We start from the raw sequence: 18,552 nt of genomic DNA, 5'->3' as shown, positions 1-18,552 counted from the left end.
CTGACAGGGACCATTTTACTGCACACTGTGTACTTCTGAATGAATACATTTACTCTGATAATAAAATTACATACTTTTACTGAAGTAAGGTTTTGAATGCAGGACTTTTTGGGGGTGGACACAGGATGGATTTGGGGGCTTACACAAACCATAGACCCTCCCTGAATCCCAACACTCACCCTTTTCAATCTGTATTGTCTAGTCAGAGCTATTTAAGTCCAATACCTCAACATGAACACTGAAGGTGATCTTTCCTGACTAAGAAAATCATGAAATACTGTGACTCTGCTACTGCATTCTCCTCATCTTCATTATGATCAGCACCTGTAATATTTATGTGCCCTTTACTGTGAGCATAATTTCACACAGTCAGCACTCTCAGCACCATCCCAGGTCTTGCTGATGCAGGCAGTGCAGCTAAAGTTTACTGTCAGCCCTTGATTCTTTGATTTAAAACATAAACCAGGCTTTTATGTTTGTCGGGCCTGCTTCAGTGGCTCCAAATCAATTTCTTCACACCTCCTGCAGAACCTCTTACAGCAGACAACCTTGAATTTAAGTGGAACCATCGCTGTGGGAGTGAGGTGGGAAAGTGTTCTGTGGTCTAAAGGTGTCATTTTTATTGTAGTTTGTGTTGAAAGCAGTTGATATCTATGTTTTAGAGTCTTGCATAATGTCTGATAAGACACGGCTGCGTGCACACATGCTTGGGCACACAAGCACACGAGCTTTGTCTGCATGTGTTGCTGTGGTTGACTCTGAAAGGTCTCCCCTCCTCTGTGTGCACATGTGTCCCTGTTAGACTTCACAGCAGGTGGTATGTTCGTCACACTTACTGCACAAGCCCCTCCATCAGCAGCCCATAAACTGAACGGGAACAATGAAGACAGTGGCAGTGTGCATCAATACTTCTACGTTTGCTTGGTCTCTGCTGCCATATGTACAGAAGCTGTGCCCCCCACCCGACAACAAAAGCCTCGCCATGCGTCACGATGCTTCGTCTTTTATTCCCCTGACACTACGCCCTGCTCCATGAACTCTGACCTCTGGCAAGCGGCCAGACAAAGCAGGCAGACACTCCCCTCTGCTCCTGATCATGCACTGTGGACTTGTTGGGCACTTGTTGAGTGGACTGATGAGGATTAAGACCCACTCACAGTTATACTCAGTTATACTCAGATAAAACATCTGTTAATCCAGCAAATTAAACAGTGAAATCAATGAAAATCAATGAAATCAACAGTTTAACTCAATCTCTGACAGTAGACAAACTCACATCATGTCACTGTACATACCGTCTAATCGCCTGCACCTGATGTCAACTGGTAACAAAACTGGTGCACTTTGTCATATAAGCTGTAAAATGACTGTATGCAGGGGATGTGCAGGGATATTGAAATACAGAGTAAAATAATGTATTTTCTTATTTTGTACTGGGGTGAAAATGAAAACCAAGCTGCATCATAACAAACAAGCATACAAGCAAAATACCTGCATGCTTGTGTGGATTAATGTGATACAGAAATACACAAAAATCTAGTTATCTGTTCTCTATGTGCACTCTGCACCTTTGCTCCTGTATTCTTGTTTACAATTCACAGTAACAGACTTCTAAAAACACTATATGTTTTTTAAATTAAATTTTACATCTTTTTCTTTGTGTGTACACTGTAGTTTATGTTGACCTCTCTTTGCTCAGCTTGTCGTCCTTGCACTCTTCTGTATGTCTACTTCTACCTTCAGATTCCCTGTATGTGTACACAAACTTACTCAGAAAAGCCGATTCTGATTTTGTGCTGCACAGATTGATTCATAGAGGGACAGAAGCCACTGGAGTAGATTTTGAGGCTCATCTATTCTAAAAACTGGAAAATTAGACACCCACATGCAGTCTAGCACAGCAGTCTGATGTTAAATTGTTAGATTTAATTTCTTTATTTTGTATTTTTTGATACCAGAGAGGTGTTAATTCATTGCTATGGTCATTTCTTTGGCTCTAGTCGATGGTGATGTGTGGATCCAGCAGTATTGATTAACAGGCCTTTGTGCTGCCTGAGTGCCTGAACCTTGAATGACGACAGGTGTCAGCAGGTATTGATAGTGGGATGGTAACAGTTGCTCAGGTGACTGAAGGAAACTCCCCCTGCAGACAGACAGACAGACAGACAGTCAGTCAGTCAGTCATCTGCAGCTGACGGACGGAGCAGCCTGATCACAGCGTGCAAACCTTCAGCCTCACGACGCTCAGTGATGGAAGTTACTCTCACATCCATGCCACGATTTCAGCCTGCTTTTGCGTCTTTCCTTTAAAAAAAAAAAAACACGTCTTACTCTGGAGGTTTGGGTGAACTCTCGGTCATGGATCGGCTGAATGAATGGAGCCTCAAGTCCAAAAACCTGGACCTGGACGAGGATTTCTACTTCGACTACGGAGCGGAGGAAATAACAGATTATCAAGACCCCGGCGAACTTGTGGCTGCTTTGAAACAAAAGGAGGAAGAGGTTATTTTGGCAGCCCAGCTGGGAAACGCATTGCTCCTGGAAAACCGTCAGCTGAAAGATCAGAGCGACAAACTTCATGAGCAGTACGCGGACAAGCTGGAGGTAAGACCATCCATCTTTTATCATACGGCGGAGCGCGCTTTGTGTTTGAATACAGGGTGTTGATGAAGCTGTGAAACACGCTTTAAAAGGCTTTCACCACTCGGTTTCTCTTCATGTTTGAGGTGGGCGGGAGAAATGAAAATGTAGTTTCCTTCTTCTCAGCCACAGACATGTAAACTCTATAATAACGCGTTAAAACTATCAGCCTGCGTTAAACTGAAGAGCAACACTGTGAACAAGCAGAATCCAGCAGAGAAAACATGACTTGCATGCCAACTTGTCATTTTTTTTTAAAGAAAGTATCACAGATAATGATTATAGATCGTTTTCATTAAGGTACATGAGGAACATATATGACAAATACACCCAATTAGTGGTTTATTTATTGTTATATGTCCAAAATCAAACTTTAAACATAACAGAGAGCAAATATTTGACTCGCAATTTGAGAAAATACCGGCGAAAATGTGCGTGAATGTGTTGAGAAACAGCATGAAGGATACTTAATGAAGTACACCAGACTGTACATCATTCAGCATTTTCCATAATACACTGTAAATCTAATGTCTATATATTAGATATTGATAGGAAATCAATCATAATTGAAAAGCGGGATTTAGATTATTTCTAAAGCAGGTCTCATTCACATACTTTAAAGAGGCTGAAAAGTTGGTTCCAGGTCAAATTGTTGTTACTACACCTCCCTCAGTGTGATCAGCTTCTGTGCTCTCTGTCTTTCATCTTGTTCCTGTGACTCAGATGTATTTGTAGCTTTCGCCTGTAATGAAATGTTTCTCGGGAATCTTCACTGCTTGAGAAACACCTTGGCAAACTGCAGCTGTGGAGTCAGACTTGTGCTCTAACTCCTCATGAGGCTTCACTGGTTAAATTCTTGAGATACAAGGAGGGAGATACAGTGTCCTCTTCTGTGTTTCCCGTGTTTGTTGAGAAGCTGTTGCCTCCTGCACAGCATCACACACCTGAGTGCGTAGGACAGACTGAATAATGATCTCATTGTTTTTCTCAGTCCTGATGTCTCCTTCAGACAGTCAATCTTTAGCCTTATCAGATGTGACTGTGGCTTAAATGACAGAATTGGGGCGAACCCTGGACATCGTGTTTCACTTTACAAAGTGCAATAAAGATGTGGCGAGGACATATCCTCCTAGAAACTGATTAATATATTGATACATAGTTACACTTGTATGGAATACAAGGTTGCAGCTCATGATTATTTCACCCAGCTGAGTACTTGCTTGAGTACATTGCTCTTTTGGAGATACAATAAAAGAATATTTCATATTGCAAAATACAAAGAAGAGAAAAAATCTTTAAAACCAGACAAGGTGAAACGGGGGAATCATGCTTGAAAAATGACTCAGACTATTAATCAATTATCAACTAGCTGTAGACTAATTATCTGTCTTGATCAACTAATAGTTTCGGCTCCAGTGGATCATATGAAAACAGGTTTAGCTGATTGGTAGGACATAAATGCTGTATATCCTCAGTGCAACCCCAGATTATATTATCTTATGTTGAATGAATGTAATGTTGGGTCTTTCCACCCCTGTGCAGGAGCTGGAGCAGGGCAGGCATGAGCTGCGGCTGAAGCTGGAGGGCTACCAGTCCCAGTGGGAGAGCCAGGTGGGGGATCTGGAGAGGGATGTGAGGGAGCTGAGCACCCAGGTTGAGGGGCTCACCCAGGCCCTCAGCGAGGCCGAGCGGGACAAGAGTCGAGCCCAGCTGGAGCACAACGAGCACACGCAACGACTCAGGGAGCAGCTCAACACTGTGAGTCCCACACATGGACGGGCTGAGTGTGTGAATTTAGTGTCTGCATCGCATGAGCTGAGGGGGAGAGCGGGGCTTAAAGAAAACCCCTCGGCTATGACACGCAACTGAACACCTGAGCCGTGGATCCAAAGCTGCAGGTCTGAGTAAAACTAGACACCCAATCCACACGGTGAAACTCGATGTTCTTTGCAAAGCACTCAGGTATCAGTCTGACTCAGTCTTATCTGCATGAAGGCCAAACTCTCAGGCTGTTTATAGACTTTCTAGAGCAAAGCCATGACATGGTGCTTATTTATACAAGGTTTGAAGGAAAATAAAGTTTTTCATCTGAACAGGAGAGACATGCAGCAAGTGGAGGCTGTCGGTCAGTGGCTATGAAACAAAGTCTGGGTTGTTGGCTTCAGGAAAATGATCCTGGCCAGTCTGGAGCAGAATGGAAATGATGTGTAAACAAGAGGAGGAGTGATAGTTATTGCCATGATTTGATTTCAGGTCGAGGGCGGAGGGAGGAGAGCATAGAAAAGACCTGGGAGATAAGTGTTTACTAACTGGAAAAGAATTCAACACAGCAGAAAAAATGATCGATTATCAGAAAATCTGAAGATATTTGAAGACTTCACCTTGGCCAGATTAATGGAATATAAGACCCTTTTGGCCAGACCCAGTTTATTCAGTGACGTGGAGTTAACTTTTAACAAAGCCCTTTGATACTCATATGATATAATGGACAAAATAACAAGCAACAAACAGCTGACTCAAATCATTATCAGCCTGTTCAGGTCAAATGTTCATGGTCATCATTGTCCAATCCTGAGTGTACCAAGCCAGTGTACCAGTGTATCAAACAGATGGCATAATTTACAGCTTCTTATCAGTTAACAAGGAGGAGCTGATTGGATCTCGCAGCTGGACAACCTTGAGTATTTTTCCAGGCTGAGAAAGTAGGCAATGTTTTACTAAACATGATGTGATGACGTTACGTTACACATGACCAATTTCTTTACACAGCAGCTGCTTTGCGCTGTTTCAGAATGAACAGCAAAACTGAGCTCGCAAAGTTAAAAATGAATCCTAACACAAGTGCGAACCCTCCCATGAGTCAAGGTCCATAGAAACCGGACCTATGAACGTCTTCCCCCCTCCTCTGTGGTCAGGCTGAAGGACTCACTGAAGCAAAAAAAACTCCCTAGAAGTTCAGGAAAAAGTCAATTTAGATAAAAGGTGGTATCTGTTGAAGGGGGAGGAAGTGGAGAAAATGTTTTATTTGGCTTCCTGGCATCAGACATGGGCAACTCTGGACTCTGTGTGGCTGTAAAAGCCAGAGAAGAGAGCGAATGTATCCCAGAAAGAAAGCATGTGAAGAAGCTCCATGTCTGACGTGCTTAAGGCTGCTGTTGCGCCGCTGCCTGCTGTGGTGAGTTTTGTGTGTATGTCTGTGATCGTGTTCATCTGTATAGGCGCCCCAACCGTTATGGCTGGAACAGGGGATTTAGTCCTGTGTGACCTGATTGGGCCCAACCAACATCCCAAACCCGAAGATATTTAGTTTATTATCTTTGAAGACTGAGAAAAATCTGCAAATTTTCAAACACAAAATGTTACCAGATGATTTTCTGCCTGTCAAGTTAGCATTCTTGGTTTCTTTTGAGCAGGTTTATAGACTCATTGTGTGTTAAAGCTGTGGAAGGCCATCGTATTAATTCTAATTTTAATTGAAATAACTAACTGTGACCATTGCAAGTCACTAAAAATATTTAACTGAAGGCTTCCTTTAAAAAAATCTGTCCGTGAGTGCACGTCTCTTTGCATTTAGTTTAAAAAAAAAAATAAAAATTTGAGTCTGAATCAAACAAACAGTCAGGGTTAGCTAGCAGGTAACTAGCCAATCAGAGCACCTCTGTACAAACCAGGGCGATCCGGGTGGGTTCTACGTGTCTTGGTTCCTTCCTTCCTCTCTGCCAGGCTCAGAGGCCTCTGAGTGAGACATAAGTCGACCAGCAGAACAGACTTTAGGTTGGCAACCTTCTGCTTCAAACCAGCAAAATGCACATGCGTGTTTGGTGTACACACATACATACACATATTGTTTACATATTGCCCACTGCAGCTTTAATGTACGTAATGTTATGTATGAACTTTGAATGGTTTCTGTCCCTTATGGATTCTAAGTCTACTTATAATGGAGCTCTAGTAGGTTTCAGAGAGCTTGAAACTCCGTATCCTAATTGTGAGAGTGTAACCAGAGCATGACAGGAATCTGGAGGACAGTATCGCACCACAGAAACCTGAGAGCGAGAAAGAATTCATCATGTTTACCAGCAGCAGCAAAGCAAAGCTCTGATGTGAGAGGAAAGATTCGCTGTGACTTCCCATCCTGGCTGCATAAAAACAATGTTGACGCATGCCAGAGCGTCACATGGTTCAGCGCTGACTGTTCTGACGGTTGCAGGAAAGTTGGTGTTAAAGTTTTAGGGAGTGTTGAGTGATGTCAGGAAAAATTAGAATCTGTGAATGTTTAACGAGGAGATATATAAAATCTGATTCTGAAGAGCCAGCAGGTTATGATGTTATTCACGGAAAGGAAAGATCAAAACATTTTGCTGCTTTAGTTTGAGTCTTGTGCAAGAAAATGTTATGAGTTTACTAGAAACTGGTTCATAAACACATCTGCAGGATAAGAAATGTCAGACTGGAATGGGAGTATGATTATTGGACGATAAGACAGAAATGTTTGTTTCTTCTAACATATTTTGAAAGCTGAGCTCAGGACATTGGACCTGTGTCAAGTTAAATTCAGTTTCACTCTTAAGCATTCACTTTTTTGGTTCTCATAACTTACACCAGCCACTCTGGTTCAGTTCCACAGTCGGTACTGAATCTGAAAGATCCTTCAACAAAAGAAGATCGATAGTTTGACTTTCCAAAATGAAAAAGTGTAACATGAGAGCCAGCAAACACCCAGGTGCCAGTTTATTAGGTAAGCTGAGCTAAGAAATAAATAAACAAATGGAAACAAATCCTATATTCATGTAATATTCACAGTTTCAGAGAGGTGTTGATTCAACTTTATGGTATTTTAGAAGCTGTAGTGTGTAGTCAGCCAGTGTCACATGATCGCCCTCCCTGGACGTGGCGTTGCTGGGACGACTGTGACGAATCCCTCACTGTAGATTTCCGTTATGGTGAAAGGAGATGCCTGAATTGAGGCGAACCCCCGTGACCTCTGCTCCCTCTACAAGCATCACGCAGCTCGCAGACAAAAAGGGAAAGACAATAAACATCGAGGAGAGATATAAATCTTTCATTTGCTCCTTTGATGTTGCCCCTCATACCCCAACATCCCATCATCCCAGGGGAGAGCCGTCTTTTCTGTGCGCTCCCAGAGGGGCTCGGCTGTAGCTTGGGTAGTCAGCTGTTAGATACCTCAGTGTTTGGGCCGGGGAAGGCCCGAGGCTTGGGGGGCCGTGTGAGGGGATATCATCTTTGTGTCTCTACCAAATGGAGCGTCCTCCTTCCTCTCCTGTTTTGGTGATTCTCAGTGGGTCGCTGCCTCTATTGTGGAGGGGCCCCACGTTGATGAGACGAGACAGCAGTAATGATGACTCGCGTTCATCTTTAAGGCCCCCCCCCCCACTCCTCCTCATAGTGTGTCTGCATGCTATGTTTTGTTTTTGCCCATCAGTGCCTGCTTTACTCTTGTCACACACACATCCCACTAATTTTAGCCATCACGCCTGCCTCACTTCCTCTGCACACTCCTACAAACACGTACACACAAGCTGTCCCCTCCGCTTCACCCCCGTGACGTCCAAGTTTACCCTCCGCCACATTGTTGTCTAATGCGGCATGATGATGTCACACACAAGACCAAGATGCCCTCTGCTCCATCTGCCGCAGAGGCCGGCCTTTCATCCTGTATTATGTGCTCGTGATGGGACCTGACAGGGGCCCGCCAAACTGCTGAGTAAGGGGAACTGAGGGTCCCAGGCCAGGACTGGGGGTGTAGGGGATTTGGAGGGCGAGGGGTTGGTATGTTCACTGAGGCTTCAAACTGGCACAACAACACTGCAAAGATCCAAAGAGAGTTTTTCAGAGTTTCTAAGTCATCTTGTGTTTGAGAGAGAAGTTTTGAGAAAGACGCAGGTTTGCAGAGGAAGTGAACCACAGCAACATGAATGAGAAATCATTATTTAACAGTTAGTAAGTCATGTGGTTTGTCAATAATTGGCTGATCTCATCTGTACTTTTGATGGATGAGCGATCACATGAGTCATGTTGCTTCTTGTTCAGTTACAGAACTGGTTTCCAGCCTTTTTGGCTTGTGACCGGTTAAAGGGGCCCCTGTGGAATTTTATTGTCAACAAAGTTATGTTTACGTTCAGTGTTTCCCAGCAAAATGCTTTGAGTTTATCCTTGAGGCCTGACAGGCATGTTAAATGCATCTCCTTCCACATGAAACATTGCAAAACCAACATTAAACATTATTTATATGGCTAGCTAAGTGGCACATTCTTGGCCCTTCATCAGCAGGATTGTGCCTCGTGTTGCTGTGTGCTCTTGTATGTGCATGTGATAGAAACAAATCAGTGAAAACCTTGTAAGAGTGTTGCTCTGTGGTGCTACTAGTGGTCAAGAAGTCCACAGGGTGCCTTTCAAATGAGCCAATATCTGCTTGAGACCCCTAATCACAGGTTATATGTGTTCGGTGTGCAAAAATTAGTTATTAAAAATAAACATAGCTTTGTCTCTTCCACCTCTTTGACCCCTCAGATTTTATCTTTAGACCCCATTTGGAGCTTGGGAACATATTGTAACCATTCTTCTGAAGGCAGTAAAGAAAACCATCTCTCATCCTCCGTGTGCTCTGTGGCCTGCAGCATACCGAACACATGTTTAATTTCAGTCACCTAATCCCCACCTTTCAAGCAGGTACCTTATTATACTTCTTCTCCTCTGGGTCCAGATTACAGGATTTTACCTCGGAGAAACCCCCTGCTATATTTGGTTATTTTTAGATTCAAGATTGTGGTCTCATCTCTGTTAAAGCTCAGGCCTCAGGCCAGCTCTGTTTGTGAGTTTCAAGTTGAGTGATGCAAACGTATGATTCCACTCTTCTTGGTCAGAGTTTGATTTCTGGCTGAGTGAACTGCTTGAATCCCTCTGTAACCCCCTCCTCATGTCTATGTGAACATAATGCACAAAGAGGGCTGTCCTGAATTCAAAGACCACATCTCTGTTGTTTTTTACTGTGTTTGTGAATCTCATGTGTCAGTTTTCTCTCTGATGTGGATTTGTGTGTGTGTGTGTGTGTGTGTGTGTGTGTGTGTGTGTGTGTATGTATGTAGGCGATGGAGGTGGAGAGAGCCATGTCCAGTGAGCTGCAGGCTCTAAAACAGGAGCTCCAACAAAAAGGAAGCCACACCAGGCCGCAGGACGATGAGCTGATCAGTGCCATGAGGGAGCAGGTAGCTACCACGCACGTAACACACACACACACACACACACACACACACACTGTATGCTGCATGTACCTCGAAGTGCTGAAACCAAAGCTTTTCCTGAATGTAAGTGCTGAAAGGATGGTCGTGTAAAATGTTTCCGCTCCAGAGAGCATCATGTACTCACACGGACAGAATGACCAGAACACACTGCACCAGCGTGTGTGTGTGTGTGTGTGTGTGTGTGTGTGTGTGTGTGTGTGTGTGTGTGTGTCATATTCTCTTCCCTGTGAAAAGGGTTTCCAGCTACTGGTTCATCTTGCCGTGTTGCACACACTTCTGTTTAGTGTCATTAACAGAGGAAAGTTTTTTAAAGTGACAGGTAACAGAAGACACAGAACAAATCGGGACAAGTAAAGAAAGCCAAGAAAAAAATGTATGAGATTAAGAAAATACAACATGAAGATGGGGCAGCACATTTTCACAATAAAATAGGAATTGTTTTGTCAGATTATGCTTATTTCTTTATAAATCTTTTTAAAAATGAGACTGAACTTCACAGAGTTTCTTGGAGATTATTGGTCCTTTGGGTTGGAGATTATGAATATGCATCATTGATTTTAACTATCCAGCAAAATCAAGAACAACCAATAAAGCCTCCGAATAAGAGTCCACAATCTGTATAGTACCAAGTGGTAGAAGAGTCCTAATGAACACAGCTGGGGAGATATTGGCAAATGTTTTATGCAGCCACTCCAAAACAAAGGAACAAAGGAACATTTCCACTTTGAATTAAAGTGTCTGCTTCCTTTTTACACTACACACAAATAGTGGGAGTCTGAGAAGTTTTAACTTCTTTGGCGTGTTTAAGATGTGTGTTCGTGTGTGTTTTTCAGGTGCTGCGTCTCACCCAGAAGGAACAGGTGCTGGAGGAGCGTTTGGAGAGCGTGTGTAAAGACAACACTGAGCTAAGGGCGAGTTTGGCCTCTTTACACACACGTCTGGCTCTGCATGACCAACTCGACCAGCAGCACAGCCAGCAGGTACATATGCAGATAGGTTACATACACACCGGCAGGCGCGCACAGACAAGGCAACACAAAGCAGTTCAGCGTGGTTTGGTGTATGAATGAAAGAGCCTCAGTAACAAAGGGATTTTCTGCCTGGCGGCCGGGTTTCGGCGGGATTGTGGAAAGCGTTGCTAAACAATCACCTCATCCCGTCATTGTAACTTTGACCTGCAATTCTGGATTCCACTTGTGTTGGTTCAGTTTCATGTTGGCCGGAGGCTGGAATCTTGCACGTCAGGATTTCTCTCGCGCTTGTTAGTGGAAACTTTTACATAAACGTTCGGCTCTTTATAAAGCACTCATGGCCTCGGGTTAAATAGCTTGTGTCTGATTGTATCTGTTTATCGTAATTTATCAGAATCTGATGATTCATAATGTTATCTTTGTGCCTGCTGCACCTGTCTTTATATTCATGTGTGTGTTCATGCATGCGTATGCACCTCCTTGTGTTTTCAGCTTGCCGAGGCATGGCAGGAGGTGGAGGCGGCGCGGGGTCGCTCACAGCAGCTGCAGGCCCAGGTGGAGGACCTTCAGGAGGAGTTGTCCCTGCAGGAAGCCAGGAGCCACAGAGATGCCTCCCTGCTGTCCGAGCTGGAGAGCAGCCTGGAGACGACAGAGCTGTCAGCCACTAAAGAAGAGGTACTAAAGCAGCAGGACTAGAGCAGATCAGTCTGTAGCACAGAGTGAAGTATTTTACACCAGTAGCCTATATACCCAAAGTCTGATGTAGCTTATTCTTCTGTGCCATAGAGCTCCACTGTTGTCCAAAAGCTATTGAAAACACATCTATGAGCCACACTGTTGCAGAGGGTGACATGTTTCTTCATTGCAATAAACATGTGATGTCACTTGAGTCAGGGTCGGTTGGGGCTGAAGACTACAAGTTTGAAAATCATGTAAATCTGGGATGTGACTTTAGAAAGAAATTAGCTTTCAAAACCTCTGCAGGTGCTCTTCATGTCTGCTGCATGCTGGAGGCTATGTTAGCTGCTACCAGCATAACATATCTGAAACTGACCAAAATGACAGTGACAAAGTTGCATTGTGGGTTATGTAGGCGCCAGGTTTTGACAAAGTAGATGAATGTGTGGAATAGAAAAGACAGTAGCTTCAAATTCTTCTTGTAACACAGTTACTGTGAATGCTGCAATAGTTGTGTAAAGTGAAAGCAAGACCCAGAGGTAAGAAACACTTTAAATAGTTTATCAGAACAACACAACATACACAACCAGCCTTGACCGTGAGGCAGAGAGACTGTAAATTACACTCAGTACTGTAACCACAGAAACAGCGGAATAGTTGAGTTTGGGCCTCGCTGCACTGACTTTACCTCCATACTGTGGGAAGCAAGTGCTCTTTTTGGGCTTGTTCCATTGTATAATATCCTGTGATGACTGAAAACAAGAAGATTAAACAGTCTTTCCTGAAAGGCATGTACAGTGAGATAACACAGTTATGGCACCAGAGAGACATCATATGTAAGTTGAGTTTTTGGGAACATGTATGGATGTTGCTGAGAGGCACATGCTGACAGAACACTTTGTGCAAGTTCTCTGTGACCGTGTGACTTGTATTTGACGCAAGCACACGAGAAGAAGGTGCGAAGGTCCAGATTTTCAAAGCGAAGATGCCACAAAGAAATATTAAATAATGCTCGTTGCAGAAGTTTGAATTATGTCTGGGAGGGAAGAGGAAAATCGACTGACGGTGAAAACAGGTCTCCTAAATTCTCACTCTGGGTGTCTACTTCAATTGTTTTGTTCCAGCAGGAAAATGTGATGTATAACTGCACTCATGAGTCACTCACTACATTTCCTGTTTGTCATAGCCACATTGTTGGAGAGTTTCCCCATTTACAGCTTCCAGTGCACATTTATGCGTGCGTCTGTAAACTTGTCAGAAGATATTTATGATAATCACCTCCATCATATGAAAATGAACCTTTATGATATCTTTGTTGAGTTATCATGAGATCAGTGGCATCATGTGACATATTTGACTCAAGGAAGTTAAATAAAGTGATGAGGTAATGCTTACACCTCCCATTGTGTAAATACCCGATGTCAGTCAAGATGTAGTGTGCATGGAGAGACCATGTGGCTTGCTGAAAGGAAAGAGGAAAGTAAATACCTTTTTTTTGACCCAGTTTTTTGGCCAATGATGGGTTACTTTCCGTTAAAACAGCTGAATCATTAGCTGTTTTTATGTAGGCCAAATATACAGTAGCAGCCTCCAATCTATACCAGTTGTGTTGGGAGAGAAACTCAACACTTAAGATGAGACTTTCCCACTTTTTTTGAAAGTCCTAATTAACATCAGTGTCTCCTCTCCTGTTGTACTTAGATGAAGCAAGAAATGGGCTCCATCCTTCAGTTACTGCTCCCGCTGACCCAGGAACTGAACGGCTCAGGGAGGTCAGAGGTCGTGGATGAACTGGAGGACATGAAGGCCATGCTGCATCAGCTGAAGGGAGTGGCCCGAACCCTGGCGCAGGCACCCAGCCCTCAGGTGAGCGCCAGTCACACAGCATGAGCAAGTGGGGCAGGAGAGGAAATGCAAAACAAAAGGTTGACCTTGTTGGGTGAAATCAAAGGAGGACGGGAACATTACACTGTGGCCTTTATGTCTTCAAACTTTTTGAATCACATATAATTATGGTGTATATATATGTATATATTGTGTTCTGTGGGTGATGGATATCTCTGCTAAATACTACTAGATGTCATTTTTGTGTGACTGCAGCACAGTTGTTGCTTTTTGAACGCAGATTATGTTAAAAGAAGATATTTTAATCAGTTATTTTTGTGTATCACTGTACAAAAAGCACAGATCATGGGTTCAGATAGTATCCTACTCACATACAACATTCATTAATTTATGCACAGTTAGTTATCTACCCCCTTGTGGCTGTTAGAGGCACCTTAGTGTTGGCACACTGAACCTTGCTGAGGAACTGTGTGCCCTTGTTTGTGTGTTGGGTGCCAATGAATTGTTGCAACTGATAGCTGACATGCTTTGCTGAGCCTCTATTTGCCACAAGTGAACTCATACAACTCTCCAGTTGTGTCAGACCAGTAACAGGCGTTTATCACTGTAACTAAATATTCCTGCCCATCCCCTTCCTCTCCTCGGAGCGCCATGCAAATAGGCCAAAGCCACAGAAACTCCTTTTGACGTAAATCTCAGTGAAATGCGCGGCCGACACCTGATCTCCTTGTTAATGTCTCTGTCCCAGGAGCTGAATCGAGCTTTTGTCGACAGGACGGGTGATCAGTGTGGGAATCCGAGCGCAGCACAGGAGCTGAGAGATCAGGTAACCCAGTGATGAACGAACACGTCTGTCAGGGAGGAGCAGCGCCCGCAGAGGCCCATTAGTTTAGGATTTGGTTGTCAGAACTGACCTTGCTGCTGTCACTGTAGTCCATCTTATGGCACAGACAGATTCAGGCACCTTTGAGAGCATTTCTACTGGAGCATAATTCTCAAGTTTGATTATTTTTCTCCTCAAAATGAACGCTTGCTACCAGTTTTAATTGACATAAATTGAATAGTATAGTGTATGAGTGAGTTTATTCAGAAATGACATCAAAGTATCTTCAAACTACAGCTTATCTTACGTAAGTGCTAACACTGTTAAATGCCTCTTTTATATTTGCTATTTTATTACATCAGGAAAAAGTCCAACATTTCAAACTTAAACTGTCTCTTTGTTAAAGTACAGAGGAATCAGAAGATAAAAAGTAAGAAAGTTATAAATTTTACAGGGAACATTTATTATTGTCGTGACTCCTTGGAAGACAGAAACCATTTTAGTGCAACAGGAATGTCTTTATTGTTGTTTTAAAGAGATAAAACACAGCAATCTAAACACAGTTCATTTCTGCTTCCTCCAGAACGTCCAGCTGCAGCAGGAAAATGCTGAGCTGAGGCACAAGCTGCAGAGCGCACAGGAACAGGCTGAAGTCGCCCAACAGGCCATCAGGGACCGAGATGAGGCCATAGCCAAGTGAGAAGCTCCTTTTTTTATTATTTCAAATTCAAATTATAAAAATCAGAAGGCTTTGGTAGCATTTATCATTTCGGGTTTGTTTTATAAGAACTCCTGAGTTATTTTGCATATTTTGTTTAGATTTTGGGTTGAATATTCAGGAGTAGATCAATGAGAAGTTTCATCATTTCTTTGTAGGAAAAACCTGATGGAGGCCGAGTTGGTGAGAAGTAAAAATGACATGATGTCTCTGAACAACCAGTTATTAGAAGCCATCCAACGTAAACTGGAGCTGTCACAGGAGCTGGAGGCCTGGCAGGTAAGGTCCCTTTTTTTTGTCCATCCCATCCAGTCTACTGTATTCTCAACCATCTTAAATTGTCTTTCATGCAGTCTCTTTGTCACAAAATGCTTTTGAATCTGTATCTCAAATCCTTAATCAACACATTTAATTTACATATTTAAGATGTTTATCATAACTGATTGAAAACCCCTTCTGAGGCATGCAGCTTTAGTGATGATTTGACAAGGAAGGAGACGGCTGTATCTCAGTTTGGTGCCCTCAGTGGGAGGTCAGGGACAGACGCAGCCGTATCTCTCTCTCAGCCTTGTCACTTTGGAGGGATATAAATGGCAGGTGTCTCTGTCTATGAGTCCTTCTGCTGTTGAGTCACTATGCCAAGCCGAGCCATCTGCCGGAGGCTCTGATCTCTTGTGTTTTGATGAATATCATGCAGATAATATTTGAACCAAAACACTGATTAATTTGGAAAAGCCATGTTTGTTAGTATGGTTAAAATCAGTGACTGTAGAAATGAACAGGAATATTTATTTACAAGCCATGTGCAAATCAGACAAACTGAGCAGAATAGTTAATGGGAACAGAGAAAACAGTTCAGTCTAGATCATGAAGGCAGTGCGATTGTACTGTTTGAGCTCCAGCAATCCTTTCAGCATCAGATCAGCTGAATCTGCAACACATTGTCACTCTGGTTTTGAAAGGTGCTATAGAAATAAAATTTACTTTAAGAAACTGTCTGAGAGACGAACAAAGACGTGTCTGTGGCCCTCAGCTCCGAGCCCATTGGTTCCTACTGGAGAATTAAACCTTTAAAAACAGGTTACAAATTTGTGTGTTTTAAAATGGGGTCAGTAATTTCCTAAAGAGCTGAATGTTGTAGTTTTTAGAGATGTTACGCATTGCAGTGGTGTGTTACACTGATGTATTTTTAATAGTTTTTATCCTGTATATCAGGGTTTGGCTACACAGATAATACTTGTTAGTAGGTTCAGTTCATTGTTGGTTGAGTTGTTCCTTAAAAACATAAAAATACATTGATTGATACGTGTTAATGTCCAAAGAAATGCATGCAGCACCAATGAGCAGCAAAAGAAAAAGTAGTGCTGACATGCTGTTGGCCCAACATGAGACACCAGACTGAGTCCCTGCTCCTCTGACTTCCTGCTCATTTCCTCTTCCTCCCCACCTATCCTCAGGACGACATCCAGATCATCATCAACCAGCAGCTCAGGTCCCAGCAGCAGTCTGAGCTTCCTCAGAAGAAGTCCATCTCCAACGGCATGTCCTTCTTCCGCCGACCCAGCAAGACGGCCTCCACCTGGGCACGTCAGCCCTCCTTCTCCTCCTCCTCCTGGAGTTCAGAGGCTGATCAGGACAAAAGTCAGTCCCCCTGGAGGGACTGGTTAAGACGAGGCAAAGGGGCACAGTACGGAAAATAATGGACAATGAGTTCTGCACCTTCCTCCTGAGAGCTGAGGAGAGAATGTACCAGGAGAATAGGCCAGAGTGCAGCTTCCTGAACAGCAGATATGGTGAAAAGAAGCCATAAAGACACTTTCAATTCAGCGATGAACAACAGAGCCACTTCAGACAAAGACTTGTCAAACAGACACTTCTGTGTAAACATTTCACCGAGAGGCTGAGCCTTCCTACAGTCGAAACTGTGACAACCTGGAACACTAACATTTTCACAGAATTACATTAGAAAGTTTGTTTGAGACTGTAAATATCGTGCCTTATTTTGTAACACTCGTAATATTGTGAATGTCTTTATCTGTTGTACATGATAGGTGTAGATCGGCGGAGAGTGTTTGTTCAGATTATTTAACGTCACTGATGAAAGAGAACGAGATGCACGGTCGGCAAATAAACGCTCAGACAGTTCATTTGTAATCGTGCTGAATTTTGTCTTTACACACCAAGTCGGATATGAGAAGTTGTATTTTTTACTGTCAGTTTTGCTCAAAAGCTAAATATGTAAACCTGTTGATTGTATAAAAAACACTGTATGTTTTCATGTTCACTGAGAAGAATGTTATTTTTTATAATTTAGTGCAAAACAAATATGTTCTCTGAATGATGACTTGGTGTGCTTTGTGTCACACGTGTATGTGTATGTGTTCTGTGACTCAGTGTTCAATATTAAAGCTGCTCAGTACAAACTGTGTTGTTTCCCAAGCTGTCTGACTGACCACATCTGGAATAATTGCTGGGTCATTTCAGAAAATACCAGTTTGTGTTCATTTACTTAAGGTGACCTCATTGTAGAAAAGTAGGATCATTCCTGTAACTGTTATTTTCCATCAGACTTATGAAGAGAATTTGATCAGGGGAACAACAGAATAGAGAACTGAAAAATGTCTTCAGTTTAGAGAGTTATGATTTATTTTCCAATATCAAAATGCAGCACTGACAACAGGATGATCGTGTACTGAGATTATTCACAAGTGTCTGCATTGTCCAAAGTAATTACTACAAATACCTTTGCCCTCAAAGTACACATTAGATATACACACCTAGTATCACAAAGCTGAAATATGTTTTTACACATTTTGATGAAATGATTGAAAATGAACCGCACAAATTTCATTTACAGGGTTGGAATCAAATTTCAGATGCCTCACAGCATGAAAGGATCATAACATATCTGCAGCAGACTGATAAGGTTCGGGATCAATAGCCGTGATGAAATTTCTGCTCTGCAAAACCCACATTTGCTGTTTTGCAGTAAAAAAGGCCTTAAATGAATTTTCCTTTGACATGCATGGATTTCAAAACACTTCCCACACAGACCAATTTCCTCTATGTCTTTCACATAAGTACAAATCAAAGAAGACATTATCACAGAGTGTCTATGTAAGATTCAACTACCTCATTAATTTCTTATGATACTGTGACTTCAGAATTTGTGTGAAATGCAGGCACTAGCTGAGTCCTGAGTACTCACTCTACAGGTGATAAAGGACAGAAGCTGCGCATTATGGTGTGGAGAGTGTGTTTGTTAACTGTAGGACAACCAGAGAGCTTTTTGAATGAGTCACAATCTACAGTATATGTTAGTGCATGAGCAAACAAAGAAGAAAATTATTAAAGAGGGCCATATGATAAAAGCCTGTTTGTCTAATTACAAAACACAACTCCTGTCAGTAAACTAAGCTCACAGATTAGTGGGTTTTTAAGTACGTATCTCATCATCATTATTATTATGTGGTCATCATTGCAGCTTTGCATTCAAACATTTGCTTTGTTAAGATATGTTCATATATATAGGCATATATTAGTTTCTTTTTCCACAAAACCCACATCTGCAAATATTGATTCAATTTCAAGTCTCTGTCCAAAAGCAAACTCTCA

The 18,552-nt window shown here is 42.6% G+C and overlaps 1 protein-coding gene across 1 annotated transcript; it reads left to right on the top strand.

Annotated features, from left to right (window-relative positions):
- The first annotated feature begins 2,152 nt into the window (after positions 1 to 2,152).
- Positions 2,153 to 17,357, top strand: LOC143322902 (BICD family-like cargo adapter 1). Its single transcript, XM_076734333.1, has 10 exons — positions 2,153 to 2,604; positions 4,183 to 4,398; positions 9,747 to 9,866; positions 10,736 to 10,882; positions 11,366 to 11,548; positions 13,253 to 13,417; positions 14,145 to 14,222; positions 14,803 to 14,915; positions 15,096 to 15,216; positions 16,395 to 17,357. Exons 1-10 carry the CDS (start codon positions 2,359 to 2,361, stop codon positions 16,635 to 16,637), a joined length of 1,632 nt encoding a protein of 543 aa, XP_076590448.1. The 5' UTR covers positions 2,153 to 2,358; the 3' UTR covers positions 16,638 to 17,357.
- Positions 17,358 to 18,552: the final 1,195 nt, after the last annotated feature.

The sequence above is a fragment of the Chaetodon auriga genome, chromosome 7, assembly GCF_051107435.1.
Source record: "Chaetodon auriga isolate fChaAug3 chromosome 7, fChaAug3.hap1, whole genome shotgun sequence".
NCBI lineage: Eukaryota > Metazoa > Chordata > Actinopteri > Chaetodontiformes > Chaetodontidae > Chaetodon > Chaetodon auriga.
This window is presented reverse-complemented; position numbering and strand designations above follow the sequence as displayed.

Excerpts from the sequence above, each read along its gene's own strand:
- LOC143322902 (XM_076734333.1), top strand. The coding sequence starts at position 2,359 with ATGGATCGGCTGAATGAATGGAGCCTCAAGTCCAAAAACCTGGACCTG. Across the intron at positions 10,883-11,365 it reads ACCAGCAGCACAGCCAGCAG|CTTGCCGAGGCATGGCAGGA; the intron begins GTACATATGCAG and ends TTGTGTTTTCAG. Across the intron at positions 14,916-15,095 it reads CGAGATGAGGCCATAGCCAA|GAAAAACCTGATGGAGGCCG; the intron begins GTGAGAAGCTCC and ends ATTTCTTTGTAG.